Source organism: Macrotis lagotis, chromosome 1 (assembly GCF_037893015.1).
Source record: "Macrotis lagotis isolate mMagLag1 chromosome 1, bilby.v1.9.chrom.fasta, whole genome shotgun sequence".
NCBI classification, from domain to species: domain Eukaryota; kingdom Metazoa; phylum Chordata; class Mammalia; order Peramelemorphia; family Peramelidae; genus Macrotis; species Macrotis lagotis.
In genome coordinates this window covers 257,577,065-257,597,219 of record NC_133658.1, presented here as the reverse complement: position 1 = coordinate 257,597,219, position 20,155 = coordinate 257,577,065, and the positions used below count along the sequence as shown (strand labels likewise).

General features: G+C 33.0%; 1 protein-coding gene across 1 annotated transcript in view; it reads right to left on the bottom strand.

Moving 5' to 3' along the window:
* Nucleotides 1-20,155, bottom strand: part of DOK5 (docking protein 5) — a 152,174-nt gene that overhangs the window by 27,961 nt on the left and 104,058 nt on the right. The window contains exons 3-6 of the mRNA XM_074210287.1: nt 19,909-20,023; nt 19,684-19,803; nt 18,035-18,224; nt 11,837-11,972 (exon numbers count right to left, since the gene is read on the bottom strand). Of these exons, the coding sequence (XP_074066388.1) occupies nt 11,837-11,972; nt 18,035-18,224; nt 19,684-19,803; nt 19,909-20,023 (561 nt within the window). The remainder of the gene's footprint in view (nt 1-11,836; nt 11,973-18,034; nt 18,225-19,683; nt 19,804-19,908; nt 20,024-20,155) is intronic.

Here is a 20,155-nt window from a genome sequence, read left to right as displayed (position 1 = left end):
CACCCTGGCACACTCTCTGGTATATAATAGGTACTTAAATATTTATCAATTGTTTTATCAATTGCCTAAATCTCAGAACTCATTCAAGTCCAATTCTTTCATTTTTATATAGGAAGTGCCCAAGTCAGTGAGAGGGGGAAAAAATTACTGAACAGCAAGCTTCCTATCTAAACTCTGTATTTCCCAGCACCCGGAATCATGTTCTGTACAAAAAATAATATGCTAAATGGATGAACAAATTAATATTTTATTTATCCTAATTTTACTTATAAGATTGACTATTTCTCACACAAAATTAATAGCAACAATTAGTGATGATGCATTAAGGCCTCCACTATGTTTAAAAATAACCCTATCTGTCTCTAGGGAAAATAAATTGTTGGAAACAATTTTGAAATCATCTTTGATTCTTTGCTCTCCCTCATCCTTGTTTCAAATCACTTGCTATGTCTACTTATTTCTACTATATAATTTTCTCCCCCTTCTTTCTACATGGGAATGATTATAATAGTTTGGATCCTCACTACATTTTGCTTGGACTATTGAAATCTTCTAGTTGGACTTCCAAGTTTGAGACTTTCTCCTTCATCTTCCCAAAGGGATAACATTAAAACACAATTCTAATAATATCACTCTATTGCTCAAGAAACTTAAGTGGCTCTGTATTACCTCTAATATAAAATACAAAATACTCAGATAAGCATTTAAGATCCTGCATGGTCTGACTTCAACCTACCTTTCCATGGTTAGCTCACATTAGTCCCTGCCCTTAGGGGTAGTTGGATGGGACAGTGGATAGACTTATGCCCAGAATTAGCAAGACAAGTTCAAATGTAGCCTCGGATTAACTAAGTGTGACCCTGGACAAGTCATCAACTTCTGTTTGATTCAGTTTTTTTCCCACTATAAAATGAGGATAATAGTAATACCTACCTTTCAATAGTAGTGAGAATCAAATGAGAAAATATTTTTAAAGTGTTTAACATAGTTCCTTGTACATAGAAAGTGATATATAAATCTTTATTCCTTCCCCTTGCCTTAAATATATTATACATTCTAGCCAAACAACTCCACTTGCTATTTTCTGACAGTTATACTCTCTTATGAGTTTCTTCCCTTGGGAGCCCTAGTTTCCTTCAAAGTTCCGTTCATATGCTGCTTGCTAAAGGAATTATTTTTTGATATCCCTAAATATTTGTATTTTTCTCTTCTCACTGATAAGCAAATATTCATGTATATATCTACACATACATTCATAGATACCTATACATACATTTATTGAATTTATCATTTATATGTGTTTGTGTATGTGTATTGCATATATGGTCACATTGTTCAAATGGCAAACATAGCTTGCCTAAAATACTATTTAACCAAGAATCCATGCAAGGAATGAGCTCACATGGTAATTAGAAGTGAAGCACGGTCATTCACAAAATTCCTCTGTCCATAGAAAGAATTGTGGAGTTTGAACAAACACCAAAGACTTTTACTTTTACAAGACTATTACCTTGAAATTGAAAAAAACCCATTATCTTATTATGTAATGTTGCTCTATCATACTTTATTTTTCTTCCTTAAAGATATGATTTCTCTTATCACATTCAACTGAGATCAGTGTATACTATAGAAAAAATGTAAAGACTAATAGAATGTCTTCTGTGGGTGGTGGGGGGAGGAAAGCAATAATAGGGGAGAATTGTAAAACTCAAAATAAAAATAAAATCTTTCCAACAAAAAGAATGCACCTTAAAAAAAAAAAAGCAAAGTTCCTATGAGGATATTTGGAATAAATTGTATGACATTGGAGATGCTGGCAAGAGATCACCAATATGATGTGCCTGCATCAAAAAAGGTGCTATCCTATCTAAGCAAAGCAGAAATGCAGCCCCTCAAAAGGAATATGAAATGTGAGTGTTTAGAGAATACAGTCCAAATGCTCACACGGACTATTTGTAAAAACCCATTAGGGTAGATCATTTTCAGTTTGCATTGTCTAATCAGCCACAGATGCATACACTGTAACTTGACTCTAACATGTAACATCATTTTGGTCTTCTCGGAGACCAAAGGACAAGAATCAATAACAGTGTATAAAAACACATAGACACAAACAGATTTATTTACCACCTGGAAGTGTCATATCAACAGAAGTCTCAGCCACTGATGTTTTTTCCTAGGTTCTCTCTGGTCCACCTATGTACTGGCTCATTTGTCCCTATGTTTGCACCCTCAATTTTATCTGTTGTCTTCTCACTACTCCTTGAGAGCAGAAATCATCTCATTTTTTAATTTTTTTTTTGCATTTCCAGTGCTTTTCCCAATGCATGGGACATTAAGTGCCTGGCACTTAATAATCTTCTAGCCATTTCTATCTTATCTTATATCCCACTAGCATTTTATAAATTCTTTGAATTTAGGGATTACTTTCGATTTTGTGTTCATATCCCCAGCATCAAACATGAAGTATATAGTAGCTGTTGCTTATTGCTTGTCAAATTGGATTAGAAATACAGAGTCCTATCAAACAGAAGTATCTAGGAACCTACTTTTACATTTATTATTTAAAACTTCAAAAACATGGAGCAGAAACAAGAAGCAAAAGGCTGACTGAAGACATATGTCCATATTAGATCAGTCACACTTCCTTCTCTGGAATTCTGTTTCCTCCTCTGTGCAAAGAAGTTATTAGAGACATAGTGATCTCTGAGGTCTTTCGGGGCTTTTAAATATTTTATCTTCCTCTAAAGAAGAGCATGACTTCACATACACTTTAGGATCAGCAATATTATTTTAAGAGATTGTGATTAGAGCTCAAATTAATACTTCAACATTTCAATGAATCTGATCTCATTAATGTGGGTTTTTCTACATTGCTGCAAATGAAAACTCATTCAGCCCTTCCAAGTCTATAGAATTATTTTCTGTATTCTCTGGAGGTACAACATAGGGGTATTGAGAGAATGTTAGACTTTGATTGAAGAAACAGTGTAGTTCAATAGAAAAATCATCTTTAGAATCAGAGAGCATAAATGCAAATTCTCTATCTAATGCTTACTACTTATATGTTGTTATCGCTGTTGTTCTTCCTATTGTTATTGTTAATAGGTAACCAGGTGGTACTGTGGAAAGGGTACTGGATCTGGAGCTAAGAAGATTCAAGTTCAAACCTGTCTCATGTACTTACTAGCTATATAACACTGGGCAAATTACCTAACTTCAATTTGCCTCAGTTTCCTCAACTATAAATATGGAAAATAATAGCACCTCTTCCCAGGGTAATCCCAAGGGTAAATAACTGTAAAATATTTTGTAAAATTTAAAATATTATACATATTCTAACTATTATTTTTATTGTTATTAGCTATGTGAATCCAGGCAATTCACTTTGTAATCTTTAGTCTTCTCATCTATAAAGTGAGATATAATACATGTATTAATTACTAGACAGGGTTGCTCTAGGGTTCAAATGAGATAATAAATAAAAAAGTGTTCTGCAAACTTTAAAGTGATATGAAACATTCAGCTATGCTTATTTCTACAGAGTGCTGTATAATACTATTGTTTTTGTTAATAGAGTTGGTATAATATTCCTGATATTCCTAGCAAGAATATGCAGAGGGATTAAGCAACCTTCTATAAAAGATTCTCATGTAAGATTAATCATACAACTGACTAAGACACATGGAGAAAAATAAAATTTATTATATTTATTGTTTGTATGCCTTTGATTCTGGAGGACTAAATGTAGACTGAAAGGTTCATCTGTGTGGAGTCTTTTCATGAAAAAATTTTAAAATCTTTCATTAATCATTGGCAAATGCAACCATAGCTGCTCAGTGAATTTAGTTCTTCCTGATGCCTGCTCTAGCATTGTATTTAGTGAGCAGCCTAGCTGCCTAACTTAGCATATTGTATCTTAGCATATTTTATCATATATAACTAAATTAAAACTTAAAATTTCACCAAGACTTTTGGGACACTCTGTGTATACACACACACACACACACACACACACACACACACACACACACACACACACAATCATAAACATATATCTGTTAGATACAATGCAAAATTAATCCTCATTGTTTTCAAGATTAGACCATGTTCAGCATAGATTTCTTTTATATTTAGCTATTAACTACTGTTATTTTTTCTAACTTCATCTTCCTATCATTTCAACTTCGTTGTATTGATAAAAATGAGCATTAAAGAGTGAGGATCTAAATATGAAGGGTCCTCCCTCCCTATTAACAAAAACAGATTATGATTATAAACCTGTTGATATGTGCTTTCCCCCAATGTTATGAAGACTTTCCCTGGTAGAATAGACAGAGTAGAGCAATTTGTTCCAATGGCCACAAAGGTAGTTGAAGTAGGGCTGTGGAGCACAGAGAATTTGGTCAGATATCAAAGATGCCAAGGTCATTCACTTCATTCTAGGCCATCACCAGTCATCTTGACTTTTGTCCTGACAATGGACTTCAATGCCTGATAAGAGAGTGAGGCTGATGACTTTGAGCCACTCTGCTGCTGCACTTAAACCCAATTCATGTACAAGTCAAGACATCACTTGTAATGTCATTGTTTCTCTTTGAAAACAAAGGATGAACAACAATTACACTGAAAGTTTTGTTCTCTATTCCTATATATTCAATGTCTTCCTAATAGTTTCATCTGCATACACTCTTTGGATGTTTGAATAATGTGACTGAGTTGGGTTTCATGTCAAAACTCCCCTAGGTTTGGATTTGCTTTCAATTGTTTTTCATTGTATAACGATTTTATACTGATTGCAATTTTTTAGACTTCTTTATTGGGCATATAAGCTTGTATTTTAAATTGGCATTGCCCTTGGCTTCTATTCTCTTCATTTAACAAAAAAAGATCGTGTTTGCTAGTTCAGATAGTTTCTAGTCTATAATGTCCTCTTCATTCTATTTCATATCTGTTAAGCTTTTGTAGGAAATGGTGATGTTCAAGCTCAACAGTTTGCCTTTTCCCCCATTTACCCTGCTAAAATGGCATGGGGTACATTTTGAATTCTTCAGGTTGAAGTTGTTGCAATTGTTCTCAATGTATTATACTATGTTATAATTTGCTATAGGTTTTGATCTTTGTTCATGATTCTAGTTTTTTGCTCTATTTAATGATTTTGCCTGTGCAGATCCCCATATAAACATTATCTCAACAATCAGTCATTTACTATTTATTATAATATAGCAAATTTCTCTTTTTTTCTTCATTCCTTTCTCTCACCCTTCCTTCCTTCTTCCTTCTTATATTTGGATTTTTTGGGGGAGGGGGGATATAGAAGAAGTTAAACTGTTTAGTTCTCACCACTAAAGGCAGCTAGATGGACTTGGCATCAGGAAACATGTGTTCAAATTTGGCTTAAGACACTTATTAGTTATGTAATTCTGGCAAATATACTTACTGTCTGCCTCTGTTTCACAAATGGTATCATAGGAGTAATAATTTCACCTACTTCCTCAACTGCTTAGGAGGATAAAATAAGATAATATTTGTAAACCACTTGATACATGGGTATATAAATGCTTGTTCACCTTGTCTAGAGTCTCTGTATCCTCTTCTGGAATAAAGCATTCATGATAAAAAAATGTGAGGCATTGTGTATACCACAGATTTTTTGGCTTCTATTGATCCTCAAATCTAAGCCATATTTTGGAATATTCTGTTTACCACCATCCCTTGTAACACTTAATTCACTGAATATCATTACAGGAGATGAGTCACTTCTAAATTTAGCTAGTTTGGTAGGCAGACTCCACCTGCCACCAGGGACATATTCAAAGTCTATCCAACATGATAGAAACATGGTTTCAATGCCATTGTCTCTAAGAGTCAAGAACCAATGTGGTGCAATAGGAGAATTTTGTGGAAGTTTACTCCATTGCTAACCTAAGTCTCCTAGTAGCAAGGTAATTTTTGTATTGACATTGTTGTAATGTACCATAGAATATAAAATGATGGAATGTAAAGACTAACTAGACTGCCTTCTCTGGGGATGGGGAGAGGGAAGCAAGAATGGGGGGGGATATTAAAACTCAAAATAAATAAATTCTTTCAAAAAAGAAGAAAAGAAAAGTTGGACTTGGAATTAAAATTAAAATGACCCTACCTTTCACAATTATTGGTGACCAAAGAAAAGTAATACATCCAAAAGAAATTGTCAAAAATGGGAAATGCTCCAAAATAGCACTCTTTTGTAGTGGCAAAGAATTGGAAATTGAGGGGATGCCCATCAATTGAGGAATTACTAAACAAGTTATAGTAAATGAATACTATGGAATATTATTGCTCTTTAAGAAACCATAAATGGTCAGACTCCAGAGAAGCACGGAATGTCTTATGGGATCTGATGGTGAATTGAAAGGAGTAGAGCCAAGAGAACTATGTACACATCAACATTATGAGATGAACAGCCTTGATGGAACCAACTCTTCTTGACAGTCCAGAGAGCTAGGACAACTGTATTTGACTACTTATGAACTACATTATTCCCCAACCAGAGGAAGCAAATCAAAACAAAACAAAAAACACAGGGAAAAAAACTCTTCTGAATCTGATGAACACTTTATAAAAATTATTTCTTATGTATCTCATTCACTTAATCATAATTCCTCATGCCAAAAATTACTAATTTGTAAATATGTTTAACAAAATATGTATGTAAAATGCTGACTATTCCCTGCTGAGGGAGGGGGATGGGATGGGAGGGTGCAGGGAAATTTTATAACTTGGAAATATGCATGTACAAATGGATGAAAACAAACAAATAAATAATTTGTTTAAAAAATAAAAATAATATATATGAGCCTCAGTTTCTTTTTTTAGGTTTTTGCAAGGCAAATGGGGTTAAGTGGCTTGCCCAAGGCCACACAGCTAGGTAATTATTAAGTGTCTGAGGCCGGATTTGAACCCAGATACTCCTGACTCCAGGGCCGGTGCTTTGTCCACTGCCTCACCTAGCCACCCCAAGAGCCTCAGTTTCTTAAGCTCTAAAATGGGACTGAGGATGGAGAATAATAATATTTATGATACTTCCTTCACTGGTTTGTAGTAAGTCTCTAATGAAATAAAGCACTTTTCATATTGCCAAGTGTTATATATCTGTCAACTATTATTGTTATTGTCACCATATAACCCTGAGGAAACAGCAGTTTCATCTCTGGTAAATGTGCCCACAGCTGCTAAGGAAGGTTTTATAGGGTATGGCTGCTTTTTAATAATTGCAGAAAGAGACTATTAAAACATAGCAGTGCGCATTAAAACTGTTATTATGTTGCTATAAAATACAGAAGATGAACTACCCAAAAATACTATTCATTTATCTCTGCTAGGATGTATAATCCAGATTCCAGGGAGAATCAACAGCATTTCTATATAGTTCCTATGACATCACATCACATTACATCATATTCCATTGAAACTTTCAAAGTATATAGTAAAAGTCTAGATAAATCTATTTGGCTCACTGTGGCTTCATTCCTGAGATATTTGCTATCCAAACCAAACTAAGTCAGACTTTGAGAAGGAATATGTTTTGATGGAGCAATTCCTGGAATTTGAATCAGAGCACCAGAGTTTGAATCCCTATGCTGAAACTTAGCAGCTATGCAACCCCAGGTAAGACATTTAACTTTTCTGGAACTACATTGCTTCTGGAAAATGAAGGCCTGAGACCACATTCAATGTCGGACTCCATTCAGCTCTCAATCCGATAACTAATTTTCATCTTAGTAGTTGACATCTTCTGACTCTAAGGATTTCACTTTTGCTTTGTTCTACTAACACACACACACACACACACAGAGACAAATATCATTGCACTCAGACACATACCTATATTTTATCATATATAATTTCCTTTAGATTTAACCTGGTCCTGAAAATAATGAAGTCCAACCCCCAAAAAGAAATGTTCATCTTCATATGTCCTTTCTCCATCCTATAATGCCTTCATTCTAAAGTCCCCCTGTCAATATGAAATGAACTCTCCATATATTTAAGTCTAGAATTTATTGTCTGAAACAAAGGAAATTATTATATAATAAATTCATTATATTTATTTGTTTCTGTGCCATATCTTCTCCACAAACTCCAAGGTTCTTAAAAGAAAGTACTTTTTCTCATGGGTATTTGCACTTAGCATCTCAATAAATTTTAATTAATTGATATGCCAGCAAATGAGATGGGATTCATTTAGGCAATAGCCTATAATTACATAAAATGGAAATATAAAGATATCATTTAGGGAGTAATTTCATTACTGAGAGCCAGAAAATAATTTCTGCAACATTGAGATGGTACTTTTTGGAGGGGGAACATGAAAGCATGTTATTTAATGTTAGAACTAAAATCATAGCATTCCAACAGGTTACCACTATCATATGATCTATTATCACTATCACCACCACTGCTACCAGCACTATCACAATGGTAATTATTGCAATTTATTTTACATTAAAATTGATCTAATGAAGCACTATCTAAATGTTAGTGTGAAATTCCTTTAAGAGTTTGGTAAAAGCTTCATAATACTTCTTGAACTTTCTCATCACATGAGGAAAATTATGTTATACATACTCCTTGAGGGTAGGAACCACTTTTTATTTATGCTTATGTCTTTCCCCAATCTTTTACATAGTTTAGAATATAGTAGATATTCTATAAGTAAATGATTTAGACACCATAGTAAAAGCAAGTTTATGAATCAGTAACCAATTTCAACATTTTAATATCAACAAATGAAAGATTATATAAGAGATGTCTTAATGTGGAATAAAACAAAGTGGTCCAAGACTAGAAGGTTTATGAGTTCCTTTTAAAGAGGGCTCACTTTGGACTACATCAGCAAAAGAAACTTGTTTCTGGAGAAAATGCTCTGACATAATACTGTGTTCTAGGGTTCTCTGGCTAACAGCCAACCATGAGGGCTCTGTCTCTAGGCTACCACTTGAGGGAAAGACTGAAGTGACGTTCGCATTCCGGGAATGATTGGCTCCCTGCAAACAGCCACTCCTCATTCCAAAATTAGATATCAGTCACAGATACTAACACGGGGATGCCTCAAAGGTGGCAAAAATAGCCCTGCTGCTGAGGGAATAACCCTAGCAATGTACACAGCAATGTCACTCTGTTCTCTTAATAGATCTGGGGTTGGAAAAGCCCTTAGCCATCATCCAGGCCAGGCTCCTCATTTTACAGTTGAGGAAACTAAGAGCCAAGGAAGCAAAATGACTTGCCTAATATCAAAGTGTTACTAAAGAACTGGGTTGTGAACTCAGGTCCTCTGAGGAATTTAGAGGAACCTCTAAATTCAGGTTTTTACTTTCCATTCTACTATCCTGTCTCCTTTAGCTAGAAAGTATTTATAAATAAAATGAGACGACCAAGCTTTTCAATCTTGCATTTCAGCTAGTTTCAAATCCACACTATTCTCAAAGTCTTTAATCACCTTCCATGGAAGAGGAATAAAATATTTAGAAAATTAGGAAAGGTGGGGGTATATACATATATATATATATATATATATATATATATATAGAGAGAGAGAGAGAGAGAGAGAGAGAGAGAGAGAGAGAGAGAGAACAAATGATGTCAATGCTGAAATGAATTTTACATGATCTAATCCAATCTTTTTTTGAGGGGAAAAAGAGGATGATTTAAATGCTTTATTCAGGATCACATATCTAAAAATTTACCCATTAGAACTAAAACCTAGAATTTCTAAGTGACTCTCAGTCTTATATTTTTCCATTATACTATATTACATCTATAGAGAAAAATTAACATTTAAAACATGGTAACAAAATTACTTTTAGAAACATATTTATAATAATAGCCATCATATTCAATGAGGTTTATTTAAAATTACTGGAAAATGTTCTAATACAAATATCTGAAAGAACTAGGAATATTCACTACTGTAGGCAGAGAAAGGAATTTAGTCCCAATATATCAGAAATCCTAATGTATAAATATATTTGAATGGAAAGTAAACATAATGAAAAGTTTATATTATGATGTAGAGTAGGGATCAACAGGCTATAGCTCTCTCCCCATGATTCTTCAGAAGAATTGAAAAGAGCTTCACTATATTAGCTGCTAGAAATGTTTCTGACTAGCTCATTTGGTAGAAGCTTGCTAGTAATGAGGTCGAGGTTATGAGCTCAAGTAGCAAATAAGCTAGGTAACTTCATTTTATTCCCCTACCTACATCCCTGGCCCTCTCAAAAGTGAAACTGCTGGCCACCAGGGCAGCTAGGTGAGAAAAATCTGTGGATGAGGGCAAATCTATCCCTATTATGTGAAAGAAATTCTGAAGGAAGGTAACCTACAGACAATGGGTCAGCAGTATAGTCTCTATGTACAAAAGAATAAAAAGTGTTATTTTCCTCAGAATTTCCAACATGAATTTCCAGCTTTTCACTGTGCTTTATGCTTCTTCAAAATTCACAAGTTCTTTTGATTCTTTGACTCTTTGGTTGAAACCAGATAAGAAACTAAAAATTTTATCTCCTTTTCTAAACATGAGAAAGGCTAGAATTTAATCATACTTTCAAGGAACAAGGAGCTTTTGGCTCATTGACAAATCTGGTCCCTTAATCATAGAGCAAAACCAGACCAAGTAATCTTATTGTGTAATGAAAAACATGTACCCACAAGCTGGGGCAATCCCTCTCAAAGCTAGTGACACCAGTTGATGGTTTACACAAAAGGTAATTGAAGCAATCCTGAGTCAGGTTTTCTAGACTAAACTCAATTCAATAATGATCAGATCACAGCTGGAATTCACAAAGCATTTTATAATTTCTTTTTACTATTTTTTTTTACTTTACTAAAATTTAGTATTTCATTGGGTCTTGTTGTTATATAATACAAGTATTACAAAAGAAGAATTGTGATTGCCTCAGTACATAGAGAACTCCCAATTGAGTAAAATCCCCTCTGCCTACATAGGTTGGTGCCTTTTTTTCAATGTAGGGTTTTAGACAGGTAGTCAAGTAGAATACTCTATTTCAGAAGCAGTCTAGCATTTGAATTCCAGTTCTCTGGCCTTCAAGGATTGCTCTCTATTTGCTATGCCATGATCTCTCCTAAAGGAAGTGCGTGTGTATACAAATAATTATGGTGCAAATTATAAGTAAAAAGATCTAAACTTATTGATATAAAAGATACAAAATGGCAGCTAGGTGACACAGTGAACATCACTTAAAACTGGAGGAAAGTAAGGAAGAAAGAAGATTACAACTAAGGGTCTTGAAGGAAGGGTGAAATTTATTTTATTTAGGCAGATATTAGAAGGGAAGCATGAACAAATACTCAAACAATTTGGTCTGGTTAAATTTGAAAGGAAAAGAGGCAGAAGAGCTGGATTGGATTCACATTGTGGAAAGCCTTAAATGCAAGACTAATGAGTTTGAAATGTATTCAGTAGGCAAAAGAGAGTCATTGAAGTATTTTATTTTGATTACTGTATTGCTATGTTCTTACATATATTCAAAAGAAGTTACTTTATATTAGACACTGGAAGCAAGGAGATAAATATGACAAAAATCTCTATTTCTAATTGGCTCCTGAGTAGGAAATTTTAATTAATGAATGTTGATTTATTGAATATTTTGTTTTTAGGCAATAACAAAGAATTGAACTGAATAATTAATTTTATGTATATATTATGTTAGAAGCAAATAACAAGTTATTACATATAGAAGCATAAATGCTAACTGAATGTTTAACAAGAAACCCCATAGTTGACATTGATTTGTGCAGCATGTTGGATAAGAAAAATATTTGTCAAACATACCATTGAATTTTTCACACTCTGAAGCAAACGCTCATGCTGCTCTGCTATAGCCAGTGCAGCAGAGTGTACTTTCTGATAGATGGCTTCTCCATCTCTTGTTTGAAAGATAAAAAGGCCTTCTCCAGTATCACACATCCTGTCAAAACAAAACACAGAAATTATCTGAGATTCATTTGAATTTGAACCCAAAAGATCTTCAATAAAATTCAAAATAAATCTACATAAATTTATTAAATATCTATCATGTGTAGTGTATTTGGTAGGCACTGGAGGAGGTAAAAATTTAAGTAAGACTCCCATACTTGCCCTCATGGAGCTTATTGTCTAGTAGATGTAGCTAGCAAAACAGTGGGTCAAGTACTGGGTCTGAAGAAAGTAAGACCTGAAGGTCAAATTTAAATCATACAGGGCCAAAAATAGTAATGGGCATAGTTAGTTTTTTTTCTCATCAAAATGAACAGTGAGGCCCATTTTCCTTGATCCCCTTGTCAGAGCCCAGCAAAGGCTGGTAAATATATATATACATAAGAGGATTCACAAGAGAGATTTCTCATGAGTAAATATACATCTAGTTTTATTGGACTCTTTAGATCTCATCAAAATGAAAGATTCATGGTTCTATGATTCAATTCAGGCAATTATCAAATTGCTTCCATTCTCCACTTTCAGTATTAAATGCCACTCTCATTGATATGAAGAGCATTCCTTGACTCTGCAAATGTAGGCAGCTAAACAAGTGATTAACTAAATGTAATGATGATTTTTGCCGAATTAGTTGTCATTCAGGTAAGTACTTCAGCATATCCATGAATCGGGTACTTGCCCCATCAAGGCAGGCAGATCTCAACCTAGCCTCACATAATCCCCTCAACTGATTCATGTCCAGATTTTCCTAGGTCATGGATTTTCGGCAAAGTATTATTGTCCTAGAGGTTCTCTCTCTCTCTCTCTCTCTCTCTCTCTCTCTCTCTCTCTCTCTCTCTCTCTCTCTCTCTCTCTCTCTCTCTCTTTTCGATTTTGTGGGTCCCAGTACAATATTTCTTCAAAGAACCATATGCTCCTTTGATATCCAGTGCTAAACATGAATAACATGAATAGAACTATCACTTCCATACAGGATCATTAAAAGATAAATGCAAATTTTCTTGGAAAGAATGGTACATTATTATGAGGAAATTAATTAGATTCATTCCAATTATATTTTATATAATCATAAAAGAAGTAGATGATTAATTATTCAATTTACTTTCTGACTCAATAGCTCATATTTATTTAGCATTTTGCTTTACAAAACTCTTTATACAAATTATCTGATCTTATGCTCAAAATTCTTTCAGGGAGATGAGGCAAGGATTATTATCTATATTTCACAAAAAAAAGGAAAGAGACCCAGAAAGGTTAGTGACTTGTCCAAGGTTATACATACATCTGCCTCAAGATAGAGCTAAGCTACATATTAAGCCGTTGAATTTATATATCCATTGTCTTCTTGTTTATATCATGCAGCCTAATCATAGAGCACTCTAGTTATAATAATAAATAATAATTAGCATTTATATAATGCTTTAAAATATTACTTCATTTAAATTTCACAACAATCCTAGGAGGTGGTTGCTATTATTATCTTATTTTACAGATAAGGAAACTAAGTTAGACAAGGTAAGTGACTTAAGGATCAGACTTATAGTAAGTATTTGAAATTGAATTTGAGCACAGGTCTCTGATTCTATCCACTATGCCATATAGCTACCTCCTAGATATAGGAATATATCTTTCAACAGATAATCTCAGTTACCTAATATCATAATTTGTAGGTAAATGAAGAGATAATTTGTTAACCTAGGAAACCAAGAGCATAGATGGTGTTTAATGATTTAATTCTCCAAAAACAGTTGTCCACACTACTCACATTTACAAGATAACTCTTCATCCCTCTACTTTAGTTGGACAACATGAACAGGGTCATTGTTTCATTCGTTTGTTAAGAGAATTTCATCCACATCTGTTACATGGCAGAGATAGAATCCAAACCCAAGTTTTCAGGGTACAAGGTCAGGGGATTTTTACTTATTTTATGATTGCCACACCTATATTATCTCATCCATTGACTGAATGCATGGTTGTGAAGGAATGGGAATAAATAACATTCATATCAAATTCGAAATCAAAGAATGTTCAAGCTGTTCTAGAAATTTTTTTTAAAAATTCAACGAGTTCATAAAAGGAGAGTTGTCCATGCCTTGCACAGAATGTTATCATGTAACAAGATCAGGTAAAAATCTGCTTAAATCTTTCTGAAGCTTACCATTGGATAACAGATATGCTAATGCATTTCTTATGGTTTTGAAAGGTGGATTAATCTTACAAAATGCAATTGAAATATGCAAGAAAAGTTACCAATTTTTCATAACTTTTTAGCTCCGAGTTTTTCCTACTAGAACTACAAAACCTCAAGGTGGTACAAGGAAAAAAATCTACATGTGTCAAAATATTCATATCAATATTATGCTTAATTTCAAAAGCTAGAAATTGTATAATTGTGGAGTTGCTGAACAAATTATGGTGAATAATAATGAATACAATAATTCAGAAACAAAGAAAGACATATAGTGAATTAAGGCAATAATATAAAACTCATTTAGAAACTGGGGCCACTAAGCTTTATAAAAAATCCCTGTGGGCTATATATTGACTTAGAAAACCTCATGGTAATATTATCTATGTTCTGTTGTATTTTATTTACTTTTAAAAATATTTCTCAGATACATTTTAATCTGATATGTCTGGCTGTATTCAGGATTATTGCAGGTCTACATTTAATTTATCTAAATTGGAATGAACAAAGCAGAGGCAAAAGAATACACACAATGACTTCAATGATGTAAAGAAAGTCAACTTGAAGAGGCAATAAAATTCAGACAAAACACATTATCCATGGGCAATGCTGTATTATGCTGTCAATATATTGGGACACATTCTTCCCTTTTGTTAACAATCAGTAAACTAACTCTTTGGGCAAAACATACTTTGTAGCATTGGATTTATTTGGGTGTTTGGGGAATGAAGAAGAGCCTATTATGTCAAAAAAATATATCCATCCATTAAAAAAATAAACTTCCTAGAGAGTTTTAACTGCCTACAATCATCTGTATGGATGAGAAGAAAATTGCATAGTGGAATGGAACTTCCTTGTTTTGATCACTTTCCTGGGAACAGCCAAGGAAGGAAATGCTTATATTAATAAAGGAGAAATGAAACCTTCATGCTTGGAAGAGCTTGAATGATCTTATTATCCTAAACTTCTTGATGATAACTATAAAATAGATTGTTATTTGATGTTCAGGCAAAGTATAAAATAATGTTACTGTTACCTAGAGTATAAGCAACTCTTTCTGGGAGAGTTGTAAGTGGGTATTCAATTCAGTATTCATTCTTACTTGAATGAGTTTCAAATAATCAGTCCATGCCTCTGGTATTTTAATAAACTTCCCCACACAACTTCCACCTTTAGATTAACACTTGAGAAGACTGTGATGATTTCTTGAATCATAATATAAAATTTATTCAAATTAAATATAAATAAAGATAATATGACATACTAGAGAATTGGCTTTGGAATTGGGATGAGTTAAACTTCTGACTCTGACCAATATTACCCATGTGACAATGGGCAAGATAATTGATCTTTCATTACTACAAGCAACTCTTTAAAACTGTAAGCTATAGGTGATTTGCCAATAGTTACAAACATACAAATGGATTTTCCACACCAAGTTTTCCCTATCTTGATGAAATCACAGGGGTAGGCAAGGAAAAAAGTAATCTCTCAACAAACTTTTAAAAACACTAACCATATGTAATGCAATACAATTCAACACATTGTAATTTAATGGAGGCTGTTTTTCATGCATCCTGTATATTACATGAGCTGTAGTGCCAATACAGTAATTACATTTCAAATCTAAAAGTAGATTAAGGAGAAAATAGTCTAACTTCTGAATTTTTTTTAGGTCAGTGCAGAAAAATAATTTGATAAGATTCCATTTGTCTAATATTATTTCAAGATCTAGTCTCCCTTCCTATTAATTGTATAAAATAAATTTTAAAGAATCTAAAAAGGACTAATATTTACAAGAGGTGACAGTACAATCTAAATAAACCTCTTGCAATATATCACTGACTGGAAACAAGAGAGATGGGGTTGGGGGGAAGATCTCAGGAGAGGAAATAAAGAACAATAGACAGCTACCTAGTCCTTTTGGACTGGACTAAATGGATGCTTGTTCTAATCTAACATTATGCATTAATAGGATCACAATATCTGAACTGGAGTGTTGGGTGGAGTTTATATAACTCAATCCTTTCATTTATGATGAAGAAAAAGAATGAAGTGACTTGTCCAAGGTGACATTGTGCATAGTAAGAGGCAGTACCAATGTATTCTTTGTTTTAAGGGTTCTTTCTGCTTGGACATTTGACATTTTATATTTTATTACCTAAATTATTAGATTTATTACAGTAACATTAACAAGTAATGTTTTCAATAAATATATATGATAAATATAAATGTATATTATTTCAATAAAAATTTAATGAAATAATAAGACTTAATCTTAAAATAATATTTAATAAGCTTCATTAATTTAAAGGAAATATCTCATTAATATTGGTTATTATAAAACTGTTATATCATATAAAATATATAATATTTTATTCATCAAATGATATTCCATCTCTTAGCTATGAGATTTTTCTTTGAATGTCTCCTAGACCTAGGAAACTTTACCTCCTCCACTGTGCCTATTGACCTCCCTGGTTTCCTTTATATCCCAACTAAAATCATATCCTTTCCTAGAAGGCTTCTCCAACCATTCTTAATTCTAATATATTCCTTCTGTTAATTACTTCCTATTTATCTTAAATATGACATATATATATATATATATATATATATACATATATATATATGTATATATATATATATTGCTTGCATGTTGCTTCTCCCTCTGGAGCAGTGACAGTTTTTGCCTTTTTATATTCCTAGCACTTAGTGCAGTGCCTATCACATAATATGTACTTAATATATGTTTATTTATTTATTGCATGGCAATGGGGTTGTCTTGCCCAAGGTCACCAAGTTAGATCATATTAAGTATCTGAGACTAGATTTGAAATCAGGTCCTCCTGACTCCAGGATTAGTGCTCCATCCACTGTGTCCCCTAGCTGCTTCCTTAATATATGCTTAATAATAGATTGATTGATATTCTAAAATATTTTCAGTTTTGTCATTCTGTGACCTACATTCTAAACTCTTGACTAACTCTAACATTCTAATTTCTATTTTCTTAGACTTCTTCCAAGTATGCTAGTCTATGATTCCATGATTTCTCCAATAAATCCAGAAGAAAATAAAAATTAACAATGATAAATTCTCTAGGATGAATAAAAATGTTTGTCTTTACTGGAAATAGAATATTCAATATTCAAGTAATATTCATATTATTTATCATTAATTAATAAACCATTTTAGAGTTTGAAGTCAAAATTATAACAAGCAGAACAACCAAATTCTTATTATAAACAACATATTCACATACAAGTATAATAAATATTCAACCACAATGAACACACTGTATTAAGCATTGGTGTTTTATGTTTCTAATGTAGTGTCTTTTATATACTTTGAAAAATAATTTAGGGGGCAACTAAGTGGTGCAGTGGATAGCGTACCAGCCCTGGAGTCAGGAGGACCTGAGTTCAAATCCGGTATCAGATATTTAATAATTCCTTAGCTGTGTGACCTTGGACAAATCACTTAACTCCATTGCCTTGAAAACTTAACTCCATTGATGCTTGCAACTTCAGACACTTGAAAACAAAAGTATAATTTAAAAAAAAAAACTTTTTTGTCTATGTAACCATTAACAGGACAGAAGTCTCAGAGTCTCAGTATCATTATCTTTAAAATGGAGATGTCACTTCTGGGATATATTACAGGATGTTGTAATGAGAAGAATTTGTATAATTGTATAAATAAAATACTACAGAAACAGGAATTTATCCTTTCTGATTTCATAGATATTATTTGCAGTTTGTGAATTCTCTTTGGAGTTGGAGTATGTAAATACCTATGGACAAAATGAAGTGAATCTGATCACAAAATGAAGCCCATCAATAAATAAAATCCTTAAACTCACCTTCCTGCCTCAAATGTGAACCATGTTGGATCTCGTCCATATCGCCGGAGGGCACTTAATGGCCAAGAGATGAGTTTGACTCTGGGATTCTGGATGTCCCAAAGACAGATATGCTCATATGTTATCTGCAAGGTACATTCCCCATGTACATCTAAGTTAGGAGATGGCATCAAATACACATTGAATCTCTCTGGGAGAAAAACAAAGTGTTAGTCTAAAGTCCCTAGGAATTAAATATTGTTGACATTATAGGAATTTTGAGGCATTCAAAACAATTGCAACACATTCCTCCCTATGTTATATAGACTACTTTTTTAAAAAAAAAAGGCAAATCTATCTTCCATATCAATCAACATTTGTTTAAGGAAAATTATAATTTGTTTAATGAAAGTCTCTTCCTTGGATAATAAATGAATAATACATGAATAAAGATTACATATTAAAATACAAGAAGCACCATTTATGTGACTAAAACCCAACTTTTTGGAATAAAAGGAAATATACATTTACAAACTACAAAAGAAATGATATGTAGCAATAAAAGTTAAAATCATTAAATCTATTAAAAATTGCAACTGTGAATTTCTACTGGCAAATGGAAGTCAATTATATTTTTGTCTTCATGTTCACAATAGATGCAGGTGCACAGAAATTGGTCTTATATCTTAATTATTTCAATCTTGTATAGATCAACTTATAATTATCATAACTGAATAAAACAGCAGCCAAAATTATTTTTAAAAAAGAGTTCACCCAAGTGCCATGCACTCAACAGGGCTCCAGAGTGTCTGGAAACATCCCAAAGGAGTTAATGGCACTGCATTTGCTGATGGGCTTCCTTTGAAAAATTTCTGAGAAGAGATATTTATTTATTTATTAAAAAAATTAAGTCATCAAAATTATTTTGAAGCATTTAACTTCATGATGTCATCCTAAAATTTATTTCCTGTGATCAAATTATCATCACCACTCAATATAACTAGTTTACATTAAATAACAAAGAAATTGTTATTCTCAATATTACTCAGTGATTTAAGCATAAAAAAATAAAGCCACAAGAGTTTTTATATGGTTTATTCTGCATTGAATATATCCAGTTCAAAAAGATAATATGAAGTTTCTTATATTAGTAAAATTCTAATCCATTTTGATGATATAATAACAACAGAAACACAATTGTACAATATCTTATGGTTTGAAAGATAAAGTATATTACTTCATCAGAATATCATTGAAATCATGTCTAAAAACTCCCATGCTAACTTTATTTTACAGATGTAGAAAGTGAGATTTAAAAAGGTGAATTAGTCAAGGTCATATAGCTAGGTAGTATCCCAGTTCCAAAAATTACCCTGCCTCAGGAGAAAAAGTTTAACTTGAAAGAGAAATGGATTAGCAATTGAGACACATGGCTTCTAGTCTGTGTTCTACCACTAACTAACTGTGTGACACTGGACAATTAATTTCACATATTTTGTACTTTGTTATCATCACCTATATACTTATTTTGTTTAAAAATAATCATTTTATTATTTCTAGAATGTTACCAAAATTGAACTGAAGTACCTCTATAGTGAATTGCTGATCCTAGTGGGCATTTGGCTGTAAATTTTCAAAATATTCATAAATTTAGTATTTCTTTTACATACCACTCTGCTCTCTTTCTACACCGGTGGCCAACAGGTCTGGCTCTCCAAGGCTGATGTCATTAATTCTAGTTCCCAAGCATTCCATCTGCAGCACTTTACACCATTCATCTGCCTCAAGCTCTGTATAAATAAATACCCAGAAAATCTGTATGTAGATATACGGCATACTTACATGGCAAAAATCAATAATCCTATACTTTATTGACACTGCTACAACAGACACACCTGAGTCACAAGCAAAGGTCTTGGAGGTATCATCGTTGAAATAAATCCCAATAGCATGTTTCTTTGTACTTTTGGGCAATCGCAATACATTTTTAACATTATTAAGCTCTGTGACCTGAAAAAGACCAATTAGAAGTTTAAGTTATACTCCCTGAATTAAACCATACAATGGCATAGAAGAAAATCATTCTATTACTGTACTTAACAAAAAAAATAGCTGCCATTTATAGAATGCTTTAAGTTTTCT